General features: G+C 51.4%; 2 protein-coding genes across 4 annotated transcripts in view; one reads left to right on the top strand and one right to left on the bottom strand.

The window, feature by feature from the left end:
- MAU2 (MAU2 sister chromatid cohesion factor) overlaps positions 1 to 21,778 on the bottom strand; it is a 30,360-nt gene extending 8,582 nt beyond the window's left edge. Inside the window, exons 1-13 of one of the 2 annotated variants that reach the window (XM_047833043.1) lie at positions 21,456 to 21,778; positions 13,067 to 13,084; positions 12,597 to 12,662; positions 11,839 to 11,934; positions 10,075 to 10,169; positions 7,713 to 7,740; positions 7,253 to 7,408; positions 5,874 to 6,020; positions 5,695 to 5,785; positions 4,438 to 4,541; positions 3,418 to 3,495; positions 3,057 to 3,122; positions 904 to 987 (exon numbers count right to left, since the gene is read on the bottom strand). In XM_047833043.1, coding sequence (XP_047688999.1) covers positions 904 to 987; positions 3,057 to 3,122; positions 3,418 to 3,495; positions 4,438 to 4,541; positions 5,695 to 5,785; positions 5,874 to 6,020; positions 7,253 to 7,408; positions 7,713 to 7,740; positions 10,075 to 10,169; positions 11,839 to 11,934; positions 12,597 to 12,662; positions 13,067 to 13,084; positions 21,456 to 21,731 — 1,305 coding nt within the window. In that variant the 5' untranslated portion in view covers positions 21,732 to 21,778. Of the gene's footprint in view, positions 1 to 900; positions 988 to 3,056; positions 3,123 to 3,417; positions 3,496 to 4,437; positions 4,542 to 5,694; positions 5,786 to 5,873; positions 6,021 to 7,252; positions 7,409 to 7,712; positions 7,741 to 10,074; positions 10,170 to 11,838; positions 11,935 to 12,596; positions 12,663 to 13,066; positions 13,085 to 21,455 lie in introns of both variants that reach the window. The other variant, XM_047833033.1, reaches the window with a different exon arrangement.
- Positions 21,779 to 21,887: 109 nt separating this feature from the next.
- Positions 21,888 to 24,472, top strand: part of SUGP1 (SURP and G-patch domain containing 1) — a 32,535-nt gene continuing 29,950 nt past the window's right edge. The window contains exons 1-2 of one of the 2 annotated variants that reach the window (XM_047833026.1): positions 21,888 to 22,120; positions 24,217 to 24,391. In XM_047833026.1, coding sequence (XP_047688982.1) covers positions 22,087 to 22,120; positions 24,217 to 24,391 — 209 coding nt within the window. In that variant the 5' untranslated portion in view covers positions 21,888 to 22,086. The remainder of the gene's footprint in view (positions 22,121 to 24,216; positions 24,392 to 24,472) is intronic. The other variant, XM_047833017.1, reaches the window with a different exon arrangement.

Genomic DNA, 24,472 nt, shown 5'->3' with positions numbered 1-24,472 from the left:
TCCTCACTGCTGGAGTGAGAAGTCTGGGCTTTCTCTGCTCCCTGCAGCCCAAAGCATCCAAACTAACCCAGAAGCTGGGAGGTCAGCTAAACTTTTTATAAACAAGAGATAAAATGAAAACCATGAAGGTAGAAAAGTAACTAAATCTGAGATACTCTGGAGGCAGGATGCCAGAGCTAGGAGGGGAGGCAGTGACCCTAGGGCTGAGGGGGGAATCCCAGGGCTAAGGGTTGCAGGGGGAACCTGGTGAGGGCACCTCTCCTGTGAGGACAAGCCCTGGGATCCTCTACCCCTCAGAGGCTGGGTCATTAGGATAACCTCGGAGCACAGTGCAGAGGACTGCCTGCCTGAGCTACTGCTCCTCGGAAGTAGGCCATGAGGCCTCACTGACATTCTAGAACAGACAGCTCAGGTAGAATAAACTGGTTTTCTTCTGTGGGGCTCAATAAAGTTTGGCTCATTAAAAAAAATTTTTTTAACATTTATTCATTTTTGAGAGACAGAGTATGTGTAGGGGAGGGGCAGAGAAGGAGACACAGAGTCCAAAGCAGGCTCCAGGCTCTGAGCTATCAGCACGGAGCCTGATGCGGGGCTCAAACCCACCAACTGTGAGATCATGACCTGAGCCGAAGTCAGACGCTCAACCAACTGAGCCACTCAGGGACCTCAAATTTGGCTCATTTTTAACACGGAGAAGTGTTATTTACCTAGGAAACATTCCTGTCCTAGACCTGGCCTGCCCCAGCCACACTTGCAACTCTGTGGGGGACACAAGTGTGATGCTTGCTGAAGAGTGAAAACGCTGCGGTTGCTGAGATCTGCTGGTGCCCAGGACAACCTCAACCCCACCACCCCCGGATAAGAGCTGAAAAGATACCAAACATGAAGCATGTCACCTACTACCTCTTGGTGTCTATTTCCTTCCCGTATATACACACTCGCCAGATTGGTCACGATGAAGGCCCACAGCTCCTGGTGGTTGGTGAGCTAGGACAGGACACATAGGCATTAGAGGGCCAGGCTGGGCAAAGCCACATCACACGAGGGCCACTCAGTGGCACAGGAGCCACCCAAGTGCTCCACAGCAACTAATCTAGAATCACTTTATTCCTTTCATTTTAGGCTTACCCCCCCTTGCCTGCCTCCTAAACCCCAGGAGCATATAGCTGTTAGTTCTTTTCACTATCAAACTGTCATCCACATTATAAGAAATTCAGGAAGCAAAGGAAAATCAGCCACCCCTGATCCTGCCCTGAGAACACACTGCACTTTAGTCCATTTTCTGCTTGTTTCTTAGGTCTGAGACCTGGACAACCCCTCCTTCCACACTACAGCCAGTGACCCCTGGGACTCCAGTGTGGGCTGACACAGCAGAAGCACTTGCTGGTCCTGGGGAGGACATGCCAGGAAGGTAGCTGAGACTGTCAGAGACCAGAGATGCTGCTGATGGCTGGTAGTAGATGACCGTTGATCCCAGCTCTTCTTGGGAAATAAAAATGGTCAAAAGAGGGATCAATCTGAGCGACCCGAGTGTTACCTAGATCCTGGTTCCCAGCGGGGCTGAGAAAGCACAGCTGTGCAAGAGGCTGAGGATGCCTGGGAAATGCAGATCCCACCTACAGGACCCCAGCATGTGCCAAGGAGGCCCAGAAGGTCTTCTGATATGAGCAAAGACGCTCTGGTTTGTTTGTTGTAGGACCACAGGAAGAGCACGTGTCTGGGGCCAGGGGGTTTGAGCGTGTATCCTGGCTGCACCACTTCCCACGTGGCCTGTAGGAGAGCCACGCGGACTCCCTGAGGCACAAACTATCAAAGCAGCAGCAGCCACTTGTGGGAAGTAAGATGGGGAGGGAGAGGTGGAGAGAACTTCATGGGGCCGTGGGATAACTGCAGGCAACACAGGGCGCTGTGTGGCGGTGTCTTGGTACCGCAGCACAAGCTGACCAGGGCCCAGAGGAGTGGGCATAGATGGAAAGGCCCAGGAGGCCTTGGGAGTGGACACCACATCTACTCTCACACTCTGGCATGCAGCCAGAGGCTCCTAAACATCGCTAAGACAAGCAGTGGGGGTGGCAGCATCCACAGCCACATGGAGCATCTCAGAGGAGCAGCAATGCCGCCAAGCCCAACCCCAGGAGCAAAGAGACTGGCACAAGGGACAGAGCAGAGCTCCCCATCTGACAGGGCGCACGCAGCACCCCCAGCAACTTTACCCGAGTCACACAGCCACCCCCACATCCCAACATCTCTGCTTGGGGCTTCCTCGGTCCCCTGGGAGGAAGGTGTTGCTAGCCTCCTTTTCCTGTGAGGACATAGAGGCCAAGGTGGGGATATGCTTATCTGGTCCTGGAATAAGGCAGGCAGACTGGGGCCTGGCACTGTGCTATCAACTCCCGGACCTGGGGGTTGGCAGGGGGCTGTCTCTGAAGGAGGACGTGGCACCAGCTGTTTCCCAGGGCACAGCGGGACCTGTCAGAGGCGAGAACATCGCCCCAGCGGAGCTTCCTTGTGACCTGCAGCACGACGTATCCTCTGCCCCCAGTGCAACCAGGCTGTTGTAGGGTGAGGGCAGACCCAGCTTTGTGTCCCGGGACTGCTGTTGGGGTGGCTCCAGGGATCCCCTGAACCCTGCCAAGTGACTCTGCATTTTCAGCTGTGACAGGAGCCAACACCAACCTGGCAGGATATCAGGAAGGCTGGGAATCAGGAGTGAAAGAGGCTGCACAGGCCACGGTACCAGTGGGCTCTGGGCTCTCCCTGGTGGTTGCCCTCCAGGTTAGTTGGGGAAGCCCCACCCAAGGCTAGCCAGAAGCCTCCTTGCCCACAGTTATCTCCTGTCATACTGTGCTGCCAGTGCCGGCCCTGATCCATCTGAGTAGCACAGATCCTGCCACGGAAAGCCCCGGCCCGTCACTGTCACGACCCGCATCAAGCTGCATGCTGTAGAGTGGCCCACTGGGCACAGTTTCATGCAGAGGATGTCCTCATCACCGACCACACCCGACTCCTCACTGAGAAGCACCGCCCGCCCCATGGAGTGAGGGCCGGCACCTTACCCGCAGGGCTGTGGTGAACTGGGCTTCTGCATTGTCCATGCAGTTGACAGAGACACAGTACAGGCCCTGGAAGAAGAAGGCATTGAGGCCCTGAAGCCACAGTTTCCCCAGGGCTGCACAACTAAACCCACAGGAGCCTGGTAAGTGACGACTGAGCCAGCTACATCTGAGCTTTATTCCAGCAAAGAGGCAGAAAGATGGCATGCTCAATTATTCCCTCCTCCCAGGACCTAGGTCAACTCAGACTTAAGATGCTGGTCAGAAAGAAGCCCACTGGAAATATTCTGGATGCTGTGTGGGGCGGCAGTCACGGGATCACCAACTGGAATGGGGCTGGGGGCAGGCAGCCTGGTGCACTCACCAGCAGCGTGTGCAGCTGTGCGGCGTGGTTGGAGAAGAGCCGGGGGGACTGCTGACACAGCTGGCAGACCTGGGAGATCTGTCGGGAAAGAGCATGCTCGACATCACATGGCCTGTAACACAGGACCTGGTGTCCCAGCAGCATTTGGGAGACCCTCGAAGCCGACAGGTGTGCCCACATCCTACCTTCTCTAATCTGGGCACAAAGTCCCAGCAAAGGTGTCTGTTGTGAGGGCCAAGTGCAGGCCCAACCTCCTCGAGAATGGTGACCCTTGTCCATCACCACCACCTCTTCCTCTTTCTGCCATGTGTCTCAGCCATATAGCACCCTTACCTACTCAGGGCACCTGCTTCCTCTCAGGAAGATGAGCATCAGAGATTATGGATCAGGGCAGGGGGAGTGTTAGGATCACCGTCAGGGGACCCCAAATTCTCAGACCCCGTGTTCCCTGGGCATGCCTGCTTTTAGAGAAAGGACTAGTGATTTCTCTTTCTCTTTTTAAAACATTTTCTTGTTTATTTCTGAGAGAGAGTGGGAGAGAGTAGGGGAGGGGCAGAGAGAGAGGGAGACACAGAATCTGGAGCAAGTTCCAGGCTCTGTGCTGTCAGCACAGAGCCCAACACAGGGCTCGAACTCACAAACTGCAAGATTGTGACCTGAGCCGAAGTCGGACCCTTAACTAACTGAGCCACAACCCAGGCGCCCCCCTCTCTAAGTAGGCTTCATGCCCAGCGCGGAGCCCAGTGTGAGGCTTGAACTCACATCCCTGAGCTGAGATCAAGAGTCTGACAGCTCAACCAGCTGAGCTACCCAGGTACCCAGAACCTTTGACTTCTGTATCATATTCTCTGATTAGTTGTGTCCATCAGGGTCATGAACTAACAAATTATAGTGAAACAAGCCTGGATATTCTGTTGACACACATTGGGCAAATTTACATTCTCCCATGTGACGACTTATGAGACGTGGCAAACTCCCAGTAATTTTCCCACCCGTGTGCGTGGCCTCTGGTGGCATTACCTCCTGCAGTGCAGTAGCCTTGTGTCCCGTGACAAGCCTGCACATGATGATGTGCTCGAGCAGGATCACTTGGAAGGAGGACAGGATAGGGCTGCAGTCAAGCACTGGGGGTGAGAAGTGAGGGTGAGCACTCAAGGTACAGCTAGAGAAGAGACCCCAGGAGACTGACACAGAGCCTCCTGGGGACTTCACACCCTCCACCTCGCACCACACTGGCCCTGTGGCAACCCAGGTCTGAGCCCATCTGCTCTGCTGGGCACCAGCTCAGCACCAGCTCTGTCACCTCACTTGGTGCCCACTGCACCCTAAGAGCAAGGGGGCTCATCTCCTTCTCCAGGTGGGGAGACAGGCTCAGAGCCAGGTTTTAGTGATCAGAGTGTTCTAAGAATAAGAAATCCTAAGAGACTGGTCTTCCATCCTCACTCTACTCTGACCTAGGGGAGTGCTCAAGAGCACTCTGGACACAATGGTTCTAGAAATGTTGTAGCCCAGGAGATTGAAAGTGTGCAAAAAGGCCTCAGGCAGCAGTGAGGGAACCCAGCAATTGGCTTCCTTGAGAGGCTGCCCTCATACTGGAACCAGACAGCACCCACAGCCCTTTGCCAACTCATCTGGAGGGAAAGAACTGCCATTTTTGTGGGTTTTGATTCTACAGTCTTGAAGGCTCCTCCCCCAGTGGCACTTATGAGGGCACAGGAAGCAAATGAACAGATTAATAGGGGTGCTGAGCCAGCCATGGACACATGCAGCTCTCAGATTCTACTAGTCACAGGACCCTGGGTCCCATGAGATGGATTAGTTGAGCATCCAGGCAGAACCCAAGACCTCTAGAGGGCCTGCTATTGGTCAGTGAGATTGAAGCTCCCATCCCAGTCTCACCAAGTATGATCCTCAGTCACAACACTGAGCACAGATAACAAAAGCAGCCGCCGACTCCTAACAGGCTCTGATGGGGACCCACTAACCCTCACACTCATCTTAAGCAGTGGGGGGATAGGACAGAGATAGTACAAGACCCCTCCTGGCCACAGAATAAGGATCAAGCCCAGGATTGGCCTGCTCTGCCCCTATCCCAGACTGCCCCCATCTTCCTACTGGGTTAACAAGACCCATGGGGCAGGGACTCATGGTGACTGCTCAGCACTGCTGTCATTCTGGATTCTTCAGGGCAGCATAAGAGGTGGCACTCGTGCCACCCACCAGGGGGCGCTATGGCTATGCAACCTGCCAATGGAACACAGCCCCACTGAGACTTACTCTTGAGCTTCTCCAGTTGCATGAGAGCTTTGTCTGTGTATTTCTGTGCCTTCTCCAGGTAGCCGGCCTGCATGGAGTGCATCACGGTCACCTGGCAACAAGACCAGACAGCAGCGGTCACTGTGACCCTCTCCTCACCGCCCCCCAGCCACCCTGGCCCCAGGCCTCTAGAGACTCACCAGGTAGACGAGCACACACATGTGCTCCTTGGGCAGCCAGTGGAAGAGGTCAGCAGGGTTGCTAGGCAGGATCTCATCGTCGTGCAGCGTGGAGATGGTCTGGATGCACTGCTGCAGCTGCTTCAGGCACGGCTTCACACTCTTCACCTGGAGCAGGCGAGTGGCACCACATGCCTGAGTGCCTGCCCGCTCCCACCAGGTGCCAGGCCCCTCAGGACGCAAGGCTCCCACAGTGGCGGCTAACCAGGTCTTGCCTGTCCAGCAACTTTTTAGCCCCCTCCTTCTAGGAGCCCCTGCTTTGCTCACTACTTGCAGGAAGCCCACCCCCAGATTGGTCAGCCAGCTCTCAGGGAGCATGGTAGGACCAGGTAGGTCATCTATGGGACTAAGGCTTGGCCACCACCTGGTGCTGGGCCCAATACCAAGTCCTGCGAGAAGTCTGTCCAAAGACCCTGTTCAAATCACGTTTCTTCTTTCCTGTAGTAACCCCAGGAGAGAAGGACAGGGCTGGGGCAGCTGGTTATCCCAGGGGGTGGGAAGTGGCTACCTGGGAGTCCTGCAGATGCCATGGTTTGTACAGACTGGCCTCTCTGCCCAGGGAAGCCCTGTCCCAAGGCCCCCACAGGCCATTTACACAGCCATCAACACCCCCTGAGTGTCTGCTCTGTGTTTCTATGTGTTGAGTGTGGTGCTCGGCTCAACAGGCACAGCTGGGTGCAAGAGGGAGAACAAAGGAAGCCCTTCACCAATGAGACACCTACTCGGCACTTTCTGGGGCCTTCACAGCCACTAGGCTCCACCTGCGGCCTCCCAGGACACCAGAGAGGTCCTGCCTGTGGTTGGTCACTAGGACAGGGTGGGGAAGATGGAGTAGCACCCCCAAAAGGCTGAGACGTTCACCCATGCACAGATGCAGCTGCTCCTCGACCACACGAGAATTACAGCTGATCCTGTCAGTCCCTACTTGAACGGCATAAAGCCGTCACCAGCTGGGGCAGGGGGTAGGGTGTGGACAGACACTGCTTGAGCACCCGCTGTGTGCCAGGCACCATGCCAGAATCCTCAGTTTATTCTCATGGATTCCCAAACTGCCCTTAGATGCCTTCGACTGTCCACGCACTGAGTGGACGTGTGCGCCACAAATACTCTTGCCATTATGCTGGGAACAGGAGACTCCCATTCTCGGAGTGCCCTCTGCTCACAGGGACAAAGCACTTGTGCCAGACCATGACAAGGTGTGGAGCAGAAGCTGAGCTCTCAATGACAGCCATGTTGTGTGGCTAGTGACAGGATGCAACCACAGAGGTGACATCTTGGCAGGAAGCCTACTCACAGCCTGCTCAATCCCCATCAGCCCTCACACGGGAGGCACTACGTACCTGCCCAGCATCCAAATAGTGGGTCACCTGGAGCACTAGGAAGAAGACACGCAGAGACTCCTTCTGGATGGGGTTCCCCTGCCAGTTCTCAACTATCTGTCCACAGAGGGTCAGCAGCGGGTGGACTTCCTGCAACTTGCGCTCCATCAGCAGCAGCTGGGGAGGGAGACGCAGGTGGTGGGAGCACCCCTTGGTGCACAGGGCTGCCCCCCTCCAGGGGACCACCAGCACCACAAAGAGGGCACAAAACAAACCCAGGTTGCCCCTTCCTTAGCACAAATCCCACAACCTGGAATCTGAGTTTCACTTCTGAACCCAGCAGGGGCGCCAGGGCCTCGGCCTTGCTGCAGCCCGCTGTACATGAGGGTCTGGGCCCCCAAGGGGGGCTGCACCATGGCAAGTGAGCAGGGCCTGGCTTCATGTCCTCCAACCAGCCCCACTCCACCCAGCCTTGACTTACCATCCCTTTGCTGAGCAGGAACAATGCCCTGGAAAAGAGAGGGTGAGTCAGTCTGTGGGGCCCTGGCATCTCCTGGGACGACTGTGACACCCCAATGTTCATGGGGACCTAATGTGCCACTTCTGGGGATAATTAAGTGGGTGACAGCAGTCCCTGGTGGTCTCCAGCCCCAGTGAGATGTGTTTTATTTACAACTGTTCTATTTTACTCTATTTGATCTTTCTTTACTATTTTTGCCTGGTTTAGATGTTCATGAGGCTCCAAAGCCCAGAAGGCAGGCATAAACAGGTGCTCAGAAAGTGTGGAGGAGCAGAGTATGGAATGGCAAGTCTGCCATAATTTCACCCTGGCTGACAGTGTAGACAGGGCTTCTGTGTCAGTGGATGGCACTGGGCAGGGGGCAAGCACACAGGCTCAGGTGCCTGAACTCAAATCCACGCCTCTACTTCCTCTTCTGAACCCTTCAGATTCTCCTGAGGGTTAAAGAGATAAACTCAGGAAGCCCCAGGCAAATCAGCAGCCTCACCACCCTGTCTCAACCCTCAGGGGGCAATGAGGCCAGGAGATTTCTATAGCCAACACTGAAACCTTTTTGTAACTTTCTAAATGTGTGTGTACCGCTATCATAAGCATAAAAATTATAAAATGAGCACGTTAAGAAATTTATTATTTTTGGGGCGCCTGTGTGGCTCAGTTGGTTAGGTGTCTGACCCTTGGTTTCGACTCAGGTCATGATCTCATGGCTTCGTGTGTTCGAGTCCCATGTTGGGCTCTGTGCTGGCAGCGTGGAACCTGCTTGGGATTCTCTCTCTCCCTCTCTCGCTGCCCCTCCCCACTCATGCTGTGTCTGTCTCTCTCTCTCAAGATAAATAAAAAATTTTTAAAAAATATTTATTATTTTTAAAGGTTTTATTTTTAAGTAATCTCTCTATCCAATGTGGGGCTCGAACTCACAACCCCAAGATCAAGAGTTGCATGCTCTTCTCACTGAGCTAATCAGGTACTCCAAGCTGTTAAAAAGTTGAGAACAGCCAAAATAACAGGGGAAGGAGCCGGGCCAGCCTGGCCTCAAACTCAGCTCCAAGGTGCCTCAGCATGCTAGTGTGGGGCAGGGGCTGCTGCTTTCAGGAATCCCTGTGGTCGTACAGGCCCCCAGGCCCCCAGTTTGTTCAATATCAAAGTCTCCTTCCTGACAGTCTTGGCAGAATCCCTGTGTGTTCCAACTGACACCCCATCAAGTAGGTGCCATTCCTCCCATTTTCTGGGTGAGGAGATTGAGGTGGGGAGGTCACAATCACATAGCACAACAGATGCCGATGCTCCAGGCCACCACACCATTCCTTGTTGTTACTTCATGGCAGGTAGACTGTACGGTCTACACCCAGGTCGCCCACCCAGGCCGCCTGTCCACAGTGGCACAGAAGCCTGTAAGAAGACACTCTAGAGAGAACATGTAGAGTGTTCAGCTGTCCCCATGCCCTGTAGGGCCTGTCACCATGAACCTAGTGATAGCTACAGCACAAGGGGGGCAGGGAAGGCCAGGAGTGTGGGGCCAGGGTATGTGACAGCCACCATCTCAAGGCAGGGTAGCCAAGAGTCCAAGACAGCCTAGGGGGAACTGAGTGGCTCCTCTCAGGCACTTTCAAGTCTAGAGCTCAAAGAATAGAGTTGGGAACAGTTGTTTCCCAACAATTCCATGGGGTAAGATCAGCCTTGTGAAACTTAACTTTCCAGAACCCCAATGCATACAACAGAATAAGAGCACTGTTGTCTGTGCCTGTCTACTGCAGAGGGCTCTTCTCTTCAACAGGAAAAGAGGCAGACAATTTGGACACCTTCATGGAGGGTACACAATGAAGCACCAGTGCCCTCTGACCCCTGATCCCAAGGCACCAGTCTCCAGACCTTGGTCTAAGCAGTTCTGTGGGTAACATGAACCTACGTCCCCTCTTTTACACGAACGTCCACTCATTCTGTCTCCTGTTGTACATCTAAAAGCTGGGACACTCGGGCTGCCCACAGGCACTGCCAAGCACATCACCTTCTGGGAGCACTGCTCTTGCATCTGTGCCAGAAAGGGGCCAGCCCAGCACATCATACGAACGCTTTTTATTTTAAGAGACACTACGTTCTTGCAAGCACTGAGAATGCGGGCTGCTCTCCCCTTGTCAGTAGCTTCTCCCCTCCAACTTCATAAATCGATGGGGCAAGAGATGTCTGGTGCTGCTTTAATCGCCACATTTTTTTACTATGCACCAAAGTGATCCCTCTTTCGAGCCAGAATGCCAATTCTCTTTGTTGTCCAGGACAAGATAGCCAGCTGTTTCCAAGGGGGAGAGGAGTATGGATAGAGGGTGCCTACCGTGTATACTCAGATCCCACAACTCGGGCATACTCAGCCCCCACGCCCAGGAGGTCGCAGGCTGACACCAGGTCCTTCTCAAGCGTGTGCAGTTGCTAAAAACGAGAGAGAGCAATGACGCTTACTTTATAGCACCTACTACCTGACCTCAGTGCTCTGTTGGTGACTTAAAACTGAACCTCCCCACACCCCAACAAAATTGTCTTAATGTCAGTTATGAGTAAATCAACCAAATTATCTCATCACATTAATTGTTTTGGGTACAGAACTCCACTTCACCTACAGTGTACCTCATTTAAGCTTAACGGCTCACAGAGCCAGCAGTTAATACTTATGGGCATAGACCCCTAAGACTTTGTGAATGTGTCTGTGTGCTTTGCAGATTGCCTTTGGGGGCAGTCACTAGGGAGGTGGCCAGAGGAGCCCCAAGCAAGGAGGGACTCCCTCAGGCATTAAGTGCCTATAGATGTTTCAAACAGAGAGGCTTTAACAGGTTCAAAGGAAGGTACACTTGCAGGGCCTTGGTCAAGAGCTTGGGTTCCTACATGCATGTGGTGCCCAATGACTCAGGTGACTCACAGTCCGGCTGTACAGGCAGGTGACAGGGCTGTGTCATGAAGGGTAGGTGAGAGCAGCCTGGTGGGCAGGGAGGTTCTGAGACAGGAGAGACTGGAATCCAGCCAATGAGGGGGAGGTATAGGCAGAGCCCACCACAAAAGAGGTGTCCCTCACAGTAGAGCCTACTGTCTTTCATCTTGATCCCCAGCCGGCAGGCCCCTCCACTGCAGCCAGGAAGGCCCAGCCTAGAAAGCCCCCCAACCAATTGAGTGTCTCAGAATACAGGGACGACCTATATCTGGGGAGATGAAGGGAGGACCTACACGGAGCCCAGGCTTGACTCAGGCATTCATTGCCCAATAGGTAAGTGGCAATCTCAGCTCAGTCCTTACAAAACACAGTGGGCTACTGGCAAGAAATGCTCCCCAAACAAATTTATTTTTATTTAAAAAACTTTAAAGTTTACTTATTTATTTTAATGTTTTTATTTATTTTTGAGACAGAGAGAGACAGAGCATGAACAGGGGAGGAACAGAGAGAGAGGGAGACACAGAATCTGAAGCAGGCTCCAGGCTCTGAGCTGTCAGCACAGAGCCCAACGCGGGGCTCGAACTCATGGAGTGTGAGATCATGACCTGAGCTGAAGTTGGATGCTTAACCGACTGAGCCACCCAGACGCCCCAAGTTTATTTATTTTTGAGAAAGACAGAGACAGTGTGAGTGGAGTAAGGACAGAGAGAGAGGGAGAGACAGAAGCCCAAGCAGGCTCCACGCCACCAGCACAGAGCCTAATGAGGGGCTCCAACTCATGAATCCGTGAGATTATGACCTGAGCCAAAACCAAGAGTCGGATGCCTAACCGACTGAGCCATCCAGGCGCCCCTCCCCATATTTAAATGAACACAGGCCAAATGAAGCACCAGGAGAGAGGGGAACATGAAGACAAGGCCCTGTGTCAGCCCCCAGGGGGATGGACACTCCCACCATCACCTTAGGTGCTGGCTGTTTGGGGGTGGGGGTACTGCCAAGGACGGAGGCTGGTTAGCAGGTAAAAGAAATGTCCCTGTGTCCCCACCCATGCAGTGCAGCAGCTTGAGGAGGGTCTGTGTGTCCTGGAGTTTGTTATTTGTACTTGGGGCACACCTGCCCCAAGGTCACAGCCCCTGCTGGGCCCCCATGCTTCTTGGCTGGGTCCATGGTACTCACAGCAAGTTGGAAGAGCAGGCGGCAGTGCCAGTATGGAGTCTGCTGTGAGATCTGGATCGCTTTCCGCAACAGTGGCTTTGCTGTGTCTACAGAATTCTGAAAGGAAACAGTCAAGTTTGGGAAGGAAAAAACAAGCCGGCAAGCAAGCTGGATTCCTTATGCAGCAGCTGTGGCGCCAGAAGGCCACTCCTGTTCACGCTCACCAAAGGATCTGTGGGTTGCCAATTTACTTTATTAAAAGAAGAAAAGATTTTATTGGACTCACTGGCTGGGAAGTTTTTGCATTCCTCTTAAAATAACTCCTCATTCAACTAACTTTAGTCCAAAATCCCGAACAGTCAAATTAGACGACAAATTACCATCTTTCCTGTTCTACAACCAGAGAGAGGGGCCAGGCATGTGAAGTATGTAGTCCCTGCTGCCCAGGGAGCCTCCCACGTGACTGCTCAAAGTGAGAAAAGGTGATTTTCAGCTATGCCTGAGATCACAACCAGGTTAAGAAGGCATATGGACTTGTTAGGAACTAATCACCTTAAACCTAGGAACAAGGCTGTTTTCCAACAGTCTTTGGTAAAAAGATTTTGCTGGCTTTTGTTAGCAGGTGACGACTCATGGATGCTCTGTGCCAGGGCACCGGAGGTAGAAAAGTAATGGGAAGTATTAAAAGCCAGCAGAGAGGCCACTCCTGAGAGCCACAGTTTGTCATTGTGCCTTTACTACAGGGAAAGTGACTTTGCTTTCAGAAACCTTGTTCTTACCTCTTGACAGTACAGCTCGGACAAAAGACTTGCTGCTTCAAACTTAACATCTTCAAACTGCTGGATCTAATAACATCCAGTTAAGGAAGGAGAGACACTGCAAAGTGGTCAGTTTACAAGGGCCACAACTTGGGGTTCTTATGTTACAGCGGCTGATGGGAGAGAAACATCCTTGCCTGTTCTGAAACCTCAAGTTCACGTTCTCCTCCAGCAGTCCCTAGTTTTGGTGCCACCTGGGTGCAGAGCTAGCTGAGAGGACATACAGAGGAGCATGGCACCCAGGCATGCCATGCTGGTCCATAAGGGTGGCCACATCGAAGAAGGGATTCTTTAGGTGGGGCAAAGCCTAAAACTCTGGGGTGCTTTATGGGGGGGGGGGGCGTTCAAGTTTGCAATACAATCTTTATTATTATTATTTTTTTCAAATGGAGCTTTCCTTAAAGGGAACAGTACCAACAGGAAAAGGATACTTGCTGCGATATCAACCACTGAAAAGAAAAAGAAAAAAGAATTAATTCTCAAACACTTGATGCCTGCTTACTGGCTCCACTTCAGGGTTTACACAGGTCGTCCTGTCACCAAAATCTCCAGGTGCTCAGTTAAGGGGGAAGGTGACCTGCTCGGCCTGAAAGGATGGGAAAATGAGCACCTGCTCCTCCTTCGGACAGCAGTTTTCTGTCCTGCCAGCCTCCAGAGTCAGATTTGGAGCCCCCTCCCACCAAAGCAGAGATGCTTCAGGAGTATAGACAGCCCCGCTGTACCACTCACTGCAGTACACTGACAGCTGGCAGACAGTGACACAAGAAATCAGTTACAACTGGAGAGTGGGTCTGCAGGTGTCAGTCCTTCCTGAAGCAGCGACACTTACAAGATGCTTATGGGGGCGCCTGGGTGGCTCAGTCAGTTAAGCGTCCAACTTCGGCTCAGGTCATGATCTCGCGGTCCGTGAGTTCAAGTCCCGTGTCAGGGTCTGTGCTGACAGCTCAGAGCCTGGAGCCTGTTTCGGATTCTGTGTCTCCCTCTCTCTCTGGCCCTCCCCTGTTGATGCTCTGTCTCTCTCAAAAATAAATAAATGTTAAAAAAAAAAAAAAAGATGCCATGGACATCTGAGTGCCTTGGTCAGTTGAGTGTCTGACTCTTGATGTTGGCTCAGGTCATTATGTAGTGGTCATGAGATTGATCCCTCTCCTTCACTCTCTGCCCCTCCTCTGCTTGTGCACACACACGTGCTCTCTCAAAACAAATGAATGGACATTAAAAAAAATCTTCCACTTTATTTTTTTTTTATTTTTTAATGTTTATTTATTTTTGAGAGAGGGAGAGACAGAGCATGAGTGGAGGAGGGGTAGAGAGAAAGAGGGAGGCACAGAATCTGAAGCAGGCTCCAGGCTCTGAGCTGTCAGCTCAGAGCCCGATGTGAGGCTCGAACCCATGAACCATGAGATCATGACCTGAGCCAAAGTCGGACGCTTAACCGACTGAGCCACCATGGTGCACCAAAAATCTTCCACTTTAAAAGATGCTTGGAAATGAGCAAAGCTAGCCTCAGAGTGGACACAGGAGAGCTCCAAGAAGGAGTGGTGTGGGCAAAATCCAGCCAGAGGATTGTGGGGACAGTTCTAAGACCTGACCTCACTGTTCTTCTCTGCTGGCACACACACCAGCACAGGGTTCAGATGACATGCTCCCACTTGGAGACTGCTGTGCCCTGCAGTTCCACGTTCCAACAGGAGGCACTGGTGAGGGTGTGCATGGGCCAGTCCACCACATGAACTACACCAACCACACTCTGTCAGACCACCTAGGACCCAAGCATGCAACTGACACTGTCCTTGCCGACCCACTCATCCTACATTCAGTCTTGGCAACTGCTGGCGGGAGGATCCAGCGCCGAACAGAAGACCTTGACTCACTATGCTCTGTGGGAGAACAGTGTGTGCGTGGATGACAGCCTGGGTTGGGCCTTGAGGGTGATGGTGTAGAAAGTGAGGGGGAGGTGTCCCCAGGCAAAGCGGGAGTGGGAGATGCCCCAGGCAGAGGAGAACCCATGAAAAAGACGGAAGGCAGGAAGGTGAGGCTGGAAGGCCCAATGGATCTCTGTACCATTAATGTGGCAGCCCTGCCTATGGATCAAAATGCCCCAATATCATTCCTGGAGCCTATCTCAGTCAGAGTCATAAAACAGAAGCACCTAATCAGATCTGGGTTTAAGAGCACCTAGAGACAGCAAAGAGAATGCGAAGGGAGGAAGAGGGGCCCAAGGGGCCGCTGGTCTTAGGAACAGAGATGCCTCTGGGCCTAGGGTGAATGGTGGTTAGGAAATTGCAGAGCAGGGAAAGACTTGGAACTGCCTCTGACACCAGCTGCCTGCAAAATATAGGTGGGCCAGAAGGAGGCACTGTGGGAGCAGGTGAAAGGAATGGAGACCAAAAAAAGCCCCAGCACTACTGACAGGGGTCCTTCCTGACACACATGCACGTACACACATGTAGAGCCCAGGCAAAATGCTTCCTGCAGCCAGCTTGCGTGTCCCCTCCCAAGGCCCCCCTGCAGCAGGGACAGAAGGGGCTCAGGGTTCCCATAGAGGCCAGGCCCATTTCAGTCAAACGGGTGACGTCAATGGAGCCAATAAATACAGAAGTCGGGGTGTGCTTTCTATAGAACCACTTCCTCCCCACGGGGAAGGTCAGCGTAGCAAGAGAGGCTCCTGAAGGCCACCAGTTAGTTGGAAGGAGAGGGCAAACCAGTGGAGGAACCTATCTGACTGGAGACATGGTTGGGCTGGGAGAGCTACAAGACTGGCCCTTGTCGGGGCAACTCAGTCACTTTCCCCGGACTGTCAGTCAAACAACTGTCAAGGAACAAATGGCTTCACTTTTGTGTCTTTGTAACACTTGACTAGATTCACAAACCAGAAATATGTAGACTTCAGAAAACATACCTCACAATTGAAGTACAGAGGATACCTTATCTAAGGCTCCTATTTTATACAAAGTTGCTACCCCGTCTATATTTTATGGCGTAATGCTAAAAAATAGCTTTATATCTCCTGCCTCATGACAGGAAAGAAGCCAAAGTCAGAGCCTCTCACTGCTGGGCAGCCTGCAGGTGCCGGACAGGGATATAAACTAACATATTAGAAATTCCTGAGGTCACCTTGGGGCTCTCAGGGTAAGTGAGGGGCACCACAGAATCAGTACAAGCTACGAGGGGTGGAAGAGCTTGAATGAGCATCTCTCTCTCATGCCTGAAGATTCCATCCAGGGCTGAGAGAGTGTCAAGGCTTCTTGTACCTCAAAATACAGATAAATTTTTTAAATCAGGTTTTTAAGCCACAAAAATGTACAGAAATAGTTATCGACTGCAACTCCTTTGGGATGGAAGCTCAGCACTTAGAAGCCAGCCTGCCTCTTTCTGCTGTGTGACCCTGACTAGGAGAAACCCCTTCAGCAATGTCACTGACAAGTTGGAAGTGGTCCCTACCTCATGGGTTTGCTGAGGATCCAATGAGACAGTGTCCCCAAGAAGACCACATGCAGAGCCTGGCATGTAGAAGGTGGCAACAATACCTCAGTGATTCCCAAGCAGGAAGAGGAAGAATCAGGGGTTGGAGGGGAGGCAGGGGGACGAGTTGGTGGAACCGTGAAGGGATGGTTCCTAGACAGATTTCACATCCTGAATTCAGAGGAGACAGAGAGTGAGAGTGAAGAAAATAGAAATGAAAACAGGAGGAAGCACAGACCACACTCTTCCATGAAAATGCTTAACGCCAAGCTCTGCAAATACACTTTCTGCACAAGGTTTTGCTCCCAGCGATGGGGCATGGAATTTGGCAGGACATGATGCTGAAGGATGAAAGATCTGCTCCAGCCATGCCTGCTGATGAAAGGCCCAGAACTAAGTCTTTTCGGGCCTTAGGGAAGCATTTAATCACTTGCTGAGAAGGTAAACCAGAGATTCTCAGGTTAAACCTGGAAGTGGGGGAGCCTGGGTGGTTGAGTCGGTTAAGTGTCTGACTCTTGGTTTTGGCTCAGGTCGTGATCTCATGGTTTGTAGGGTGGAGCCCTGTGTTGGGCTCTGTGCTGACAGCATGGAACCTGCTTGGTATTCTCTGTCTCTCTGTCTGCCTTTCCCCACTCGTGCTTGCTCTCTCTCTCTCTCTCTCACAAAATAAATTAAAAACAACAATGATAACAACAACAAAACAAACCTGGAAGTGGAATTAACAGGCATCTGGATGACACAGTTTGGAGCTACTTTCTAAGTCAGGTAAGTGAAACCACCACTGAAAAGCAGCTCCACTCCAAACTCAAAGAGTAAGCAAATATGGCATGGATGTGGGATACCACAGTCAAAACAAATCACTGTATAATGAATGACTACCTAGATTATAGAAAATAATGCACAATTCATTCCAGAGAAGCCGCATTTATTCCTCCATGGCATTCGAATCAGCAAAGTCTAAGGATGCTGCTGCATTTCTTGACCAAAGAATAAAGAGGAAATGTGATCAAAAGCTTAGTTAAGGGGGTATAGATCTACATCTAAGTACAGACACAAAGATTCTCCTGACTCCGCAGAGGATGTGCAAATGACTGAAATGGGACTGTTTGCTGGAACAACGGTGTAAAAATTAGGCCAGCGGAGACTGAAAATATACCCAAGAATAGGTGTTCAGCAAGAGGAAATCCCAGGTGAAAATGAAATGACAAGGAATACAGTATGAAAGAACCTGCAGAAGACAACTTCACACATTCTCTAGCCAAGAGATTTCTCAGGAAAGAGACATCTCTTATAATCATGAACTGGGACCAGGAGTCCCAGAGCAGCCCAAAATTCTGGTAACACACACACACATCACTGCCAAAACCATAATCTAAAAGGGGAGACTCTCAGGTGAAGTGTCCAGTCATGCACCATAAGAGCTACAGGAGTTGTTGAGCAGACCCAGGGAGTGAAGAAGCCAGCAGGGGCTCCAAGGGCCCATAGAGGCAGGAACCAATGAGAGACCAACAGCTGTGACCTTAAAGAAAGCTGCTGAGGGGCGCCTGGCAGGCTCATTTGGAAGAGCACGCAACTCTTGATCTTGGGGTTGTGAGTTCAAGTGCCACGCTGGGTGTAGAGATTACTTAAAAATAAAATCTTAAGGAAAAAAAAAGCAAGCAAGCTGCTGAGCAAAGGGAGAAACAGCCTCCATACCTTTGATAGAAACACTTAATGGAGGATTCTTCCAAAGTTGGTCAATTGATGAAGCCAATGGGGATGTTATAGGTTTTCTACACAGGTTACAAATGCAGTTGAGGCAGTTTAGATGCTGACAATAAGCAAACAGAGGATAAATAACCTAACTTTGTATTAAAAAAAAAAGTGATTACCAGGGAGATTGGGGATTTCTCAGAGAGAAAGCAAAAGATGTGAAAATAACAGGGAAGCTGAATGCGGTACTAAGTTTAGGTGGGATTGTCTCTCTCTCCCTCTCTCTGCTCCTCCCCTGCTCTCTCTCTCTCTCTCTCAAAACAAATAAATAAACACTTAAAAAAAAAAGTTTTACCTAAAGCACTCATAAGTTAGAGAAAACGTGTTCAGAAAATAACAGCAAGAGGAATGACCAAGGAGAAAATAGTCAAAAAATACTGCAGTCATTTATGTTAAGATAAAAAAAAAAAAAAGGTTTTGGGGCACTTGGCTGGCTCAGTCGGTGGAGCATGCAACTCTATATCTCAGGTTTGTGAGTTCAAGCCCCATGTTAGGGGTAGAATTTACTTTTAAAAAAAAAAAAAAAAAAAAAGCTTTTTGATACTCTGTGTTGGCTCCCTGAAAAGAAACTGGAACTTCTTTGGCCATTTGCTCTTCAGAACTAGAAACAAACCACTTCTAAAAGAAGAATATATTCCGATTTTTTTATTGAGTGAGTCTGGGTAAGAACGAGTAAAAGTTGATAGCACCCTGATTTGGGGGAAATCACAGGACCAATAAAGAGTGAAGATAAAGAAAGCATGCTTATGTTGCAGCACAATAGGAGATAACATACAATTGCAGAAAGAAAACAGCATGGAGAACAGCACTTTAACTGAAATCTGGACAAATTCCCAGCTGGGGATACACCCAACAGAAAGGAAGGGATTTCCAAGTATAATGTCAGTGTGAGCTACAGAGGCGACCTTGTGGCTCTGTGGAAAACCCCACAAGATTCAGGGTTCTGTCAAATCAAGGGAAGGTGCTTCACAAGCATAAGGGTTTAAATCATGGGTCCAAAAGCCCAGTGGCTACAAGGAAGTAATCCGAGGCATGGCTGCTTCCCCTGCACAGCACTGGGTGGGCAAAATGCGACCACATACACAGCAACTATGAACCACTGCGAGAAAAAGAGTGAATGACCCTTGAGCAAGGAAGGTGGCAGAATTTGTTGTTAATCCAGAGAAGAGACCTTCAGAACCTCAATTCACTGAAGGCACTGGGCCACCAGGCCTAAGCAGTCAGTCTCCAGCACCCCCACACCTAAGGAAGTCTGGGGCTTCATCTAATCTCAGCCTCATCACTGCCTAGGAGAGACCTTACACTAACCAGTCACAGGATCGAGCTGACATCCTGAGTTGTTCTCCAGGTTTGCTTTCCCCATCCCATTCAGGCCTTTGCTCAAATGTCACGCCTACAAATAGACTTTCCCACTACCTCTGCCAAAAAAAGCTCCCCATCAACTCCATCTCTTCACCCTGGACCATATTTTCCATGGTTCTTCTACCAGTGCCTAACCTTTTACTACATATTCAATGTTTGTCTTCTTTACTAAAACATAAGCTCACGTTGACAGGGACTATTTTAGTCATCCCTGATCCATAGCCCTTAGAATAGAGCTTGGCACCTGATGTGAGCTGAATATCTGCTGAATGAATAAAAGGGGGAAAAAAAAAAAAAACAAAAAACTAGGGGCGTCTGGGTGGCTCAGTCAGTTAGGAGTCCGACTCTTAGTTTCTGCTCAGGTCATGATCTCACAGTTTGTGGGTTCGAGCCCCACATCAGGCTCTGCACTGACAGTGTGGAGCTTGCTTGGGATTCCCTCTCTCCCCCTCTCTCTATGCCACACCCCTACTCGTGCTCTCTCTCAAAATAAACGCCAAAAAATAATAATAAAGGAAAAGAAAAAGAAAAAGAAACTTCATAGAAACAATAATGACTTATTGTCTTGGCACTGAAGTTGGTGACCTTGAGCCCAGGTTTGAGCCAGTTTTGTTAATAACTTGCTGTGTAGCTTTGGGCAAATCACTTCATCTCTCTGAACCCATACTGCCTCACTCCTAAAACAAGGGAGATGATCAAGGAAGGACTAAAGTCCCCTTCCAACTCTCTACAGTTTGCAAAGATCTGATACCTTCCCAAAGGCAATTCATTACTAGCCACAGGTGGGCCCGGATTTACCGCAGATCAGTAAGTTCTAAACATTTAATTTGATTCTTGGGGCGCCTGCATGGCTCAGTCGGTTAAGCATCCAACTGCTGATGTCAGTTCAGGTCTTGATCTCACGGTCTGAGATCGAGCTCTGCATTGTGCTCTGCACTGTCAACGCAGATTGGGATTCTTTCTCTTTCCTCTCTCTCTGCCCCTCCCCCACTCGTGCTCGCTCTCTTTCTCTCAAAATAAATAAATAAACTTAAAAAAAAATAAAGAGGCGCCTGGGTGGGTCAGTCAGTTAAGCTTCCAACTTTGGCTCAAGTCATGATCTCACGGTTCGTGGGTTCGAGCCCTGCGTTGGACTCTGTGCCGGGAGCCTGGAGCCTGCTTCGGAGTCTGTGTCTCCCCCTCTCTCTCTGCCCCTTCCCTGCTTGCCCTCCATCTCTCTCTCTCAAAAAAGGAAAAATAAACATTAAAAGAAATTAAAAATAAATAAATAAATAACTTAAGTTGATTCTTCTCAAGGAATCTCTAAGCAGAATAAAGCTGGGTAAGTGGCAAATGGAGGCCCGGTCTGACAGGAGCACAGTGTTCCCACGATAAGAAACAACGCCAAGGCCGGAAGAGGCACAATGAAGGCCACTGTCCCACATTCTTTGAAGCACCGAGATCCCACAAGTCAAGATGGGGGGATGGGGTCTTTCTTCTGAAGGGGACAGACTAAACAGATGGTGGGAGGAAGAGAAGTCACCATGGATACAGAAAAAGCAGAAGCTTAGACATCCCCCACCCCACTCCACCAAATGGTCCTGGAATGTAGGCCCCCCGAGTTCTGCCTCCTTACAGGATCTTAACCTCTTCTCTCTGAGCCTCTGCCTCCCATCTACGCCTCCTGCATCAGTGATAGGGGCTTAATACCCTCCAGATACTTCTATCAGAGTTCCGGGTCTAGGGAGAGGATGCCTTCTTAGGTTTCCTGAAGAGACCAAACTTCAGGCTCCCAAGGGATGCCTGAACTGTCTGAACTGTCACCTTGACCCTCCCCTATCCTGAGTCACTTCTGGAAGGAACGGTCATGATGATGCCCCCGGGGCTGAGCCCTGGAGAGCTGGAAGCTGCAGGACCCACTGGCAGATCTGGTGGCGTTCCCATGGGCGCCAACAAGATGATATCCTCCCGAAATCCTGAAGAATCTGGGGACCCTATTGCTCCTGATGAGACAACTCTCGAGTACCCTGAGCGGGGTCCTGGGGCCCTGCGTGTCACCAAAGACGTTAAGTAAGGTACAGAGAAAGGCCCTCGGGTGCCCTGAGAGGCTGGCGGCTTCGGGGTCCTGCTGCTCGTGCTGAAGTCGCGCCCCAGGTCCCCGAAGACGGGCCAGGAGGCCCCTGCCCGCCGGGGTCGCAGTCCGTCAGCCCAGGCCCCGAAAAGAGCCCGCGCCTCCTCCCTCGCGGCCGGGTCCGCGCTCACCGCCTTCTCCAGGTGGCTGCGCGCCTGCTCGCTGTTCTTGGTGTGGTGGTAGAGCACGGAACCGAGCTGCAAGTGCGTGCGGGCCTCGATGCGCTGAGGCGGCTTGAAGGGGAACACGGCCTGCAGGCAGTGCACACACAGGCGGATCTTGGGCGGGCTGGAAGTGCGGAAGTGCTCGGCGAAGCCCAGAAGCGCCAGGTACCACGACTCGGCCGCCTCCGCCTGCGCTGCCTGGGCCGCCGCCGCCTGAGCCGCCGCCGCTGCTTGAGCCGCCATTTCGGCCTCCACAACAACAAGCCGCCGCCACAGGGAGGCGGAAGCAGGAGCTCGGGGCGGGGCGGGGCTCTTCTCACGTCTCTCGCGAGAGCTGCCGCATAAAGCATTCTGGAACATGTAGTTTGTCTTTGGAGTGGCTGAGGCTCCGGGAAGGTGTGAGAAAAGGCGATGCCCTTTGGTCCGCGGGACTGAGACCAGAAATTGCCAATAGGCTGAGGTTTGCTTTCCTTGGGGAAAGGCTCCAGGTATCCACGGAGTGGCCGGGCTTGGTTGGCCGACACAGACTACATCTCCCGTCAGGCCATGCGCACTATAACTAGTCTTCTCAAGTGGAACCGGAGCATTGTGGGATTGGATGAGTCTCAAGATGGACAACCGGGATGTTGCAGGTAACAGCTCCCGCCTCCCCTCAAGCGTCCGCCTGGGTCCTCGGGGCTACGCGTCGCCGTTTCGTCGTCCCGTTGGGTTTACCCCGACCTATTAGCCCCTCGCCTCAGCCCCCAGGGCGTCCCGAAGCGGCGGCTTCTGCATCTTCCCGGTCTCTCGAGACCCCAGACCCAGTTGCTGCCCCCACCGCCTGGTTTGCTGAGGGCGCGGGTATTCCGTAAAGGTCGCCACTGGGGCAGTCCTGCGCTCTCTTTCCGAAATAATCGCCTCAGAGCTGCTCAGAGCTCTGCTCCCCGAAACAGCGGCAACCTGGGGCTGTCCTGCGCCCCTTTCTTCGAGGAGCCGCCGTCTGGCCTGTGTCCGCTTTCTGGAAAAGCTGCTTTTCCGAACTACTCTAGGACTCCTTGTACACACTTACCTGGGTCTTTCGAGCCCCCACTTGAACACAAGGCTTGCCTTTCCCTCTCTCCCAGACTAGCCGCGCCCCCCCCCCCCCCAACCTCCGACTGGGGTGCATCCACCCATTCAGCAAATACTGTGTGCCAGGCACAGTGCTAGGCGCTGGGGTTGCAGTGGTAACCAAAAAGGGCCCTGCCTTCCTGAAGATTACTTTCTACTGGGGCGTCAGACAGTGCACCAAGAGGAAATATTTACAGAGGTTATAATGACGTGAGAGAATGGAGGTGGAGGCTGCTGATACTAGGTAGTCAAGGAAGGTCTTTTAAGCAGAAACCATTTGAGATGAGAGGTTGCCAGCTATGGGAGTGCCTGGAGGGAAGCTTGTAGTTTTGAAGAATATCAAGAATGAAGTGGGGGGCACCTGGGTGGCTCAGTTGGTTGAGCGTCTGACTTCAGCTCAGGTCATGATCTCATGGTTCATGAGTTCAAGCCCCACATCGGGCTCTGCGCTGACAGTGCAGAGCCTGCTTGGGATTCTCTCTCTCTCTCCCTCTCTCCCTCTCTCCCTCTCCCCCCCCCCCCACCTGCTCTCTCTCTCTCTGTCTTTCTCTCAAAATAAAGTTAAAAAAAGAATGAAGTGGAAGTGAGGAGGGGAGTCATTTCTGAAAGTCAACTTTCAGAGTTTGGATTTTATTCTGAGTCCCATGGGACGCTTTTGAAGTGTCTTGTTCATTTCTACACTTAACACGGTCATCTGAAGACACCATTATCTTTTACTTGGAGCCAGTACACCTCCTTATTGGTCTCTTGCTGCCACCATGTACTCTCTCCAAGTAGTAGCCGTAATGACCTTAAAAATACTGTTTGTCAGCATAATACTCCCTTGTCACTTCCCAAAGCCCTTTAAGTAAAACCTGGACTCCTACATTGGCCTCCCACCCCCATTCCTGTAACAGTCCACTCTGGCCACACTGGGCCCTTGCCGGTCCTTGATTATACCAGGCTTCTTTTTGCCTTAGGCTTTTGCAACTTCTTATTCTGCCAAGATAGTTCCCCATGTGGCTTTTCAGGAGGCTGGCTCTATCTTTCTGGTTTTAGCTTAAGAGGTCTTCTTTGCTAACAGTTATTTTCTGGCTGCTCTAGCTGTATAGGATGCTCTTCTATTATTCTTCCCTCTTTTTTTTTTTTTTTTTTTGTTTCTATCAGAGAGCTCTTAGGATTTTGTGGGTACTTTTTCGTTGTAAGTCTATTGTCTTTTTACCCCAAGGTGAGATCCGCATGGGCAGAGACCCCTTCCCTAGTTGAGCAGAGCACCTGGTACATAACTCAGTAAACATTCATGGAGTAAATAAAGAAATGGACGCTTAAATGTCTGTTGATGCAGGCAGCAGCAACTGGGCCATTCCTGTAGCAGCTGCTGAACATGTTTGTGGAGCAATGATGATTTTTTTTTTTTATGTTTATTCATTTTTGAAAGACAGAGACAGAGCACAAGCAGGGGTGGGGCGGGGGGTGGGGGGGTGGGGACACAGAATCCGAAGCAGGCTCCAGGCTCCAAGCTGTCAACACAGAGCCCCATGCGGGGCTCGAACTCACGAACCGTGAGATCATGACCTGAGCCGAAGTCGGATGCTCAACCAACTGAACCACCCAAGTGCCCCCTGCAATGATGATTTCTGATATGCTTCTGTCTCCCCAGGGAAAGCTAACCGGTGGTTTGGGGTTGCACCTCCCAAGTCTGGAAAAATGAACATGAACATACTTCACCAGGAAGAGCTCATTGCTCAGAAGAAACGTGAAATTGAAGCCAAAATGGAGCAGAAAGCCAAGCAGAATCAGGTGGTCATCAGCCCTCAGCCCCCACATCCTGGCGAGTAAGTGCCCCTTGTGGCTGGATTGGGGTCTTAGAGGGTCACTGGCAGAAGTTTTTGTGTTCAAGATCAGTCAGGTTATAC

Source organism: Prionailurus viverrinus, chromosome A2 (assembly GCF_022837055.1).
Source record: "Prionailurus viverrinus isolate Anna chromosome A2, UM_Priviv_1.0, whole genome shotgun sequence".
Taxonomy (NCBI): domain Eukaryota; kingdom Metazoa; phylum Chordata; class Mammalia; order Carnivora; family Felidae; genus Prionailurus; species Prionailurus viverrinus.
Note: the sequence above shows the minus strand (reverse complement) of the source record. Positions and strands in the feature narration are given on the sequence as shown.